Raw genomic sequence first — 6,565 nt, forward strand, 5'->3', positions numbered from 1 at the left:
TACATCTGTTGATGGGCACTTGGGTTGCTTTCCTGTCGTGGCTACTGTAAATAATGCTGCAGAAGCGTTATGTTCCCATTTGTTTAGCATCTGTCTCTCTCCCTGGGGTCTCAGCCCCATGAGGGCAGGGGTGTCGTGTGCTCTGTTCCTATGAGTGCCTGGTGTGCAGACCTGGGCCCCCTCCACTTATGGCAAATGCACACACACACCTGTCCTTTTCTCATTGTTCTGTGACAATTAAACCGTTTCTTTTCTGTTTCCTCAATTCAACCTTTAATGGTGTGGAGTCAAAGTCCTATTTTATGAGATGAATGCTTTATGAGACAACTAGTTCCTTAAATTGTGAATTGTTGCAGAAAAAGAGAATTCGGTGGAGCACAGTAGTAGACATGGGAAGGCCAGCAACCTGTAACCTGCTGGCGGCCACCGTTCGGCCACTGTGGGGGTGACTCCTTCAGGCCCACAGACACCCTCACTCTACCCTGAAGCTGCTTGGCTGGGCTGGTTTCGAGGCAACCCTCTGGAGAACCCAGAATATCTGTATAGTGCTTGACTCTCTGAGGAGGGATGCACCGAACATGCCCTTTGCTGAGAACCTGCAGCCTGCGTGCTTGGGACTAGAGACCTCCAGGTGATGACCAGTTGGGCTTCTTTGAATTAATTCTTTGAGCCCATGGTGGGATGGCCTGTAATTAGGAGCTGAGGATCCTCCCTGTTGCACTGGGAGCAGCAGAGCCCCCTGCAGCAGAGTCCTGGCAAAGACCGCAGAGAGCTGGGCTCTGCAGGGCCCGGGCTCCCAGCCTGGGTGCTGGCCCGCCCGCAGCGCCCTGGGATGCCTGATGTTGCCAAGTCTAATGGGTGATGTTGGACCATGGCAGCTGCCCCTTTCTCAGGGGCTGGGGTGTCCTAGGCTGGGAGCCAGGCCTGGCTGTGAGAGGGGTTTGGCCCCCACTTATCGCCCAAGGTCCCTGGATAACAGGGAGGGTGGTTCTCCGCTTCTCTGACTGGGCAGGGCCAGGGGGGCTTGGCCCGGTTTGAGGAGCCCCAGGGGATATAAAGAGAGCCCTCGAAGCAGGCACTCCACATCGCTCTGACTGCAGCAACATGGCCTTCCTCTGGCTCCTCTCCTGCTTCGCCCTCGTGGGAGCAGCCTTCGGTGAGTGTGTCTATGGGGAGCGGCCAGGCCTGGGAGGAGATGGGGAGGAGGTCCCTAAGTACCCAGTGACGGAGCAAACCCTAGGGCCTGGCCAAGAGGGAGCTGTGAGTCCCCTTCCCTGCACCCATGGGCCTCACAGAGAGACAGACAAGCTGAGTCTGCAGGGAGCAGAGAGCTCCTTTTGGACCCTGCACCAGGTGGGAGAAAAGACCAGTCTGGGCCGCACTGAGGTCCGAGGCCCCAGAAGCAGCCCAGGCGGGTGCTGTAGGCAGAGTAAGGGTTGGTGTGGTCACAGACATCTCCCAAGGTAGAGACCCAGGTGTTTTATTTATGTGCCAGGCACTTACTAACATTTTCTTTTCTAATTTTTAAAAAGAAATCATAAAAAAATACAGAAAATTATATGACATCCCTGTACCATCAGGGTTTAGCAAATGTTACCTTTTAGCAGATTTGTTTGGAGTATTTCTTTTCTTTTTCTTTTTTATTTTATATTTTTATTGATTTCAGAAAGAGTAAGGGAGAGAGAGACAGAAACGTAAATGAGGAGAGTCACTGATCGACTGCCTCCTGCACGCCCCCTACTGGGGATGGAGCCCGCAACCCAGGCATGTGCCCTGACTGGGAATCGAACCGTGATCTCCTGGATCCTAGGTCGATGCTCAGCCTCTGAGCCATGCCGGCTGGGCCTGGGGCATTTCTTTTAAAACATGAAACAGATTCAGTGAAAGCTCCCTTCTGCCTGCTCCCTCCTCCCCTTGGAAGGCGAAGCCTCATCTGAATTTGCTTCGTATCATTTCTGTGCGGGTTTTTACAAATTTACTACATATTTATAAATCCATAGGCAGTGTATAACCTTCATGAAAACTTACACAAACAGCAGGATACTTCATGTCAGTTTTACCATAGGCTTTTTTCCACCCACGTTACATAGATTTATCCCCATCGATGGCCCAGCTCATTCATTTTAATCCCTGTAAAATGCTCAGCTGTGTGAATACATCACATTTTATCGCTAATCTTTTTGCTATGACAAGATGGTTGTGATGACATGTTTTGGCGAGAACAATCTTCAGTAACAGGCTGGTCCTCCCTGTTCCCATAAACAGGAATGGCAAGTAGCAAGGCCTGTGTGACCCTTGAGGTGGCCTGGCTGGTCATAGGGGTTCCAGGTTGTAACATCTGCACACAGGGGCCGAGAATTTTCCTGGTCCTGACCCAGCAAATGGGTCATGGACATATTAAGCACACCTGTCCTTTCTCCTTCTGTGACCATTCAGGTCCTTTGTTTTCTGTTTCCTTGATGTGTCCTTTCATGGTATGGAATCAAAGTTCTGTTTTATTATTTCTAATTAAGGAGCAAAACCTATGTACAATGAGTAGTTTCTGAAATCTCCGGAATAGAGAATCCAGTGAGGGCCCCTTCACGGGCCCTCAGCAGGGGCAGAGCTCCACGCTCCCCGCTCCCCGAGCACTCGGGTTGTCACATTTTAATTCCATGCCCTCCTCGCTGCGCTAATCTAAGGGTGAGCTTTGCCCAGTCAGGTTAGAATCGTTTGCTCCAGTTTACTGAGGAGGGTGAGCTCCGGAGCCTCAGATACCCTCTGAGGCCTCAGCCAGGAGGGGTGGGCAGGAGTCAGGCCGGCAGGCTGAGTTCTCAGCCAGAAGGGCGCTGGGAACAGGCCTGTCCCTCCGTGTCCTCGGAAGGATGACTGGGTCAGCAGGCTGGGCAGCGGGATCTGGGAACCTGCAGGTTGGGAGGTGCCGGGAGAAGGTTCCCGGAGGGGAGGGTGGCAGTGGGGCCCTGTGCCCACCTGGGTGGGCCAGGGTGGAAACCAGGATTTCCGCAGACTGGCCCCGGGCCTCAGACCTTCCCATTCTTCTTTCCCCCACCCCCAGGCTGCGGGGTCCCCGCCATCCACCCCGTGCTGAGTGGCCTGTCCAGGATCGTCAATGGGGAGGACGCTGTCCCTGGCTCCTGGCCCTGGCAGGTGTCCCTGCAGGTAAGGGGGGGATTCTGTGCATGAGTGAGGGACACACTGGGGTGGTGGCCCGCTGGGGGCTGTTGGTGTCCAGCCAGCGCTGACCTCCCCGTTTCCTCCAGGACAAGACTGGCTTCCACTTCTGCGGCGGCTCCCTCATCAGCGAGGACTGGGTGGTCACTGCCGCTCACTGCGGGGTCAGGTGAGGGTCCGGGCCAGCTCCAGTAGGGGACAGGGATGGGGAGCAGGCACATGCTGGGTCCTTAACCCCCACCTGCTTCTGCTACTAGGACCTCCCACGTGGTCGTGGCTGGAGAGTTTGACCAGGGCTCAGATGAGGAGGACATCCAGGTCCTGAAGATTGCCAAGGTACCTGCACCCGGCCCTGGATTAGTCATAAATATTAGTCATAAGCCTTCCCAGGGAGGCTCAGCGGGAGGGAAGGGGATGCTGGGGGGGGGGGGTAGGACTGGAGGGAGCAGAGCCTTTGGCTGCTTGAGCCACAGGAGCCAACAGATAGGGCCTGAGAACTCTCACACTGGGCTCCGGGGGTCTTTTTCCCCCAGGGGCCTGACAGGAAAGGAGTTTGTCTCCTTGAAAGCTGCAGTTTGCTGGTTTGTCCCAGGGCCTCACTTCGACATTCTGGCCTCTCCTCGCAGGTTTTCAAGAACCCCAAGTTCAACATGCTGACCGTCCGCAATGACATCACCCTGCTGAAGCTGGCCACTCCTGCCCGCTTCTCCCAGACCGTGTCCGCCGTGTGCCTGCCCAATGCCGAGGACGACTTCCCCGCTGGCACAATGTGCGCCACCACCGGCTGGGGCAAGACCAAGTACAACGGTGAGAGCCTGCGGCCCTTCCACCCACCAGCTCTATCTGATCTGGGGCTGGGGCTGCTTGAGCAGCAGGAGTCTCCAGGTGGGACCCATAGGGCCATTATTATTATTATTAGGTCTAAATTCCAATATTAGTCATAAATCTTCCCATTTATTTAAACCCTCTTAATTAGCAACCTACCAAACATGAATAAAAACGTGGTTTAATAGCATACACTTGAACAGTAAGTGGCAGAAGAAACACCTAAGTACCTGCAAGCGTTGCCCTCACCTCCCACCAGGGCTTCTTGCCATGAAGTCTGGGTTGGGAGTCAGAGGTCCAGGCCTAGTTTGGGGTTCTGAGTGTCGGCCCTGGTCTCCCCTTCCCTGGCTGCAGGGGCAGGGCAGGACCTCCAGGAAGCCCCTGGCCCCTTCTACCCAGGGTAGGCAGGTAGGCTGAAAAGCCCTGACCTCACACCCCCATCTCCCTCCAGCCAACAAGACTCCTGAGAAGCTGCAGCAGGCTGCCCTGCCCCTCCTGTCCAACGCCGAGTGCAAGAAGTTCTGGGGCAACAAGATCACCGACGTGATGGTCTGCGCTGGTGCCAGTGGTGTCTCCTCCTGCATGGTATGGTCTCCCTTGTGCCACCTGCCCACCTTGCCTGACCTCGCCCCACCCCTGGTCAGGCCACGATCTATCCACTTAACCTCACTCCTCGCCCGGTGCACCAGCCACAGCCAGGACGAGCACTAACAGATGCCCCGATGAGGGCTTGCTCTGGGTAGATGTGGTCCTGGGCTTCCCAGGGGAATTTAATCTCACACCAGCCCTGTGAGCTGGACATTTTCAGCCCATTTTACAGTTGATAGCTGGGCTGAGAGGGTAAGCCCAGGCCCACCAGGAGTCGGTCGCAGGGCTGGGGCTGCCATTTGACCAGATCTCAGTATCTTATGCACGGCCACTGTGCCCACACTTGTCGTTTCTCTGCACCCAGCCCCTGCCACCCTGAGCTCAGCTAGGTCAGGGCACACTGGGGCCCTGAGAACCCCTTTAAGGCTTGGACACAAGTTCCTTTTCCTCCTGCAGGGTGACTCTGGCGGCCCCCTGGTCTGCCAGAAGGATGGAGCCTGGACCCTGGTGGGCATCGTGTCCTGGGGCAGCGGCATTTGCTCCACCTCCACGCCTGCAGTGTACTCCCGGGTTACCGAGCTCATGCCCTGGGTTCAGGAGATCCTGGCCAACAACTGAACCGGTGGCCCCTGCCCTCCCAACTCCAAGTGTCCCCAATAAAAGCATCTGTACAGAAATGTTGACTGTATGTGTCTCTGTGTGGCCGAGGGGATGTGGGGCTGCAGTTTCCCTGTTACCCACCAGGGGCGTCATTACTGCTCACTTTCCAGGGTGCAGGTATCCCCACAACACCCATCTTCTCAGGAAGCTGTGTTTGAATCTCATCCTACCTGGGGTAGAATTCAGGTCCTACTTGCTGGAGCCAGCTTTGGCCCATGGAGCTTTCTGGAAGGCAGGAGTCCCTAGCCAGGTTATGCAGTCCATAGCCCTGAGGGGTGGGCACTGGGCCAAGATACCTGGCCCAAGAAGGCTTCTCCCGCCACCACATGACATGCTCCAGGCACCTTTCTCTGCCCCGCCACACCCACTGCCCCAGAACAAACATCCAGTCTTCGCCCTTCCTGCTTCAGACCCAGGTCCCCACACACGTGGCACATACACTAAACTGCACAGCTCGGGAAACGTGAATCCAGCGCCGGAGGTTGGAGCCACTGATCCCTCCTTGTTCCCTGTGCCTGCTGAGATCCAGCGGTTAATAGAGGCTTGATGGGGCTCAGGTGCAATCCCTTCGGGGAGGCTGTGAGTGGAGCGGCTTCCTTCATCAGGCCGTGTCCAGACTGGCTGTTTCTCTTCTTCCTGAGGCCGGTGCTGGGATCAGTTCTCTGGGGAGCTCACAAAATGGTGGGACTTAATTTTAACATTGCCTTCTCATTTATCATCTGGAGTACTCCCAGGGAGATGGCTCTCCATCTATCATTCAGTTGCCCAGAGGTACTGTTCACAAGGGTGTAAGCTTACTGTTTTGTCCTTTACAGATTTCTTTTTTTTTTTTTAAATTTATCTTTATTGTTGAGAGTATTACAGGTGTCCCATTTTCCCCCCCAACTGACCCCCTCCACCTCACTCCCACCCCATCCCTAGGCCTTCACCCCGTGATTGTCTGTGTCCATGGGTTATGCATATATGCATATAACTTCTTTGGTTAATCTCTTCCCACCCTCCACCCCCCCTTCCCTCTTTCCTCCGAAATATGATCGTCTGTTGCATGCGTCAATGACTCTGGGTCTATTTAGTTTGTCAGATTCTTTTGTTCATTAGCTTCTTCTTAAAGAAGATCCTTCAACTTTTTCTGTAGTGCTGGTCTGGTGGTGGTGAACTCCTTTAGCTTTTCCTTGTCTGAGAAGCTCTTTATCTGACCTTCAATTCTAAATGATAGCTTTGCTGGGTAGAGCAATCTTGGTTGTAATTCCATGTTTTCCATCACTTTGAATATATCTTGCCACTCCCTTCTGGCCTGCAATGTTTCTGTTGAGAAATCGGC

General features: G+C 54.5%; 1 protein-coding gene across 1 annotated transcript; it reads left to right on the plus strand.

Annotated features, from left to right (window-relative positions):
- The first annotated feature begins 799 nt into the window (after nt 1-799).
- Nucleotides 800-5,202, plus strand: LOC107525597 (chymotrypsinogen B). The gene is made up of 7 exons (XM_016197798.2): nt 800-1,156; nt 3,056-3,159; nt 3,261-3,340; nt 3,429-3,507; nt 3,798-3,978; nt 4,448-4,581; nt 5,041-5,202. Exons 1-7 carry the CDS (start codon nt 1,105-1,107, stop codon nt 5,200-5,202), a joined length of 792 nt encoding a protein of 263 aa, XP_016053284.2. The 5' UTR covers nt 800-1,104.
- The last annotated feature ends 1,363 nt before the right edge of the window (nt 5,203-6,565 follow it).

Source organism: Miniopterus natalensis, chromosome 18, assembly GCF_054644295.1.
Source record: "Miniopterus natalensis isolate mMinNat1 chromosome 18, mMinNat1.hap1, whole genome shotgun sequence".
NCBI lineage: Eukaryota > Metazoa > Chordata > Mammalia > Chiroptera > Miniopteridae > Miniopterus > Miniopterus natalensis.

What these genes read in the sequence shown, in the direction of transcription:
- LOC107525597 (XM_016197798.2), top strand. Translation starts at nt 1,105, where the DNA reads ATGGCCTTCCTCTGGCTCCTCTCCTGCTTCGCCCTCGTGGGAGCAGCC. An exon ending in CCTCGTGGGAGCAGCCTTCG is followed by an intron (nt 1,157 to 3,055) that starts GTGAGTGTGTCT and finishes CCCCACCCCCAG; the next exon opens with GCTGCGGGGTCCCCGCCATC. An exon ending in GCCGCTCACTGCGGGGTCAG is followed by an intron (nt 3,341 to 3,428) that starts GTGAGGGTCCGG and finishes TTCTGCTACTAG; the next exon opens with GACCTCCCACGTGGTCGTGG.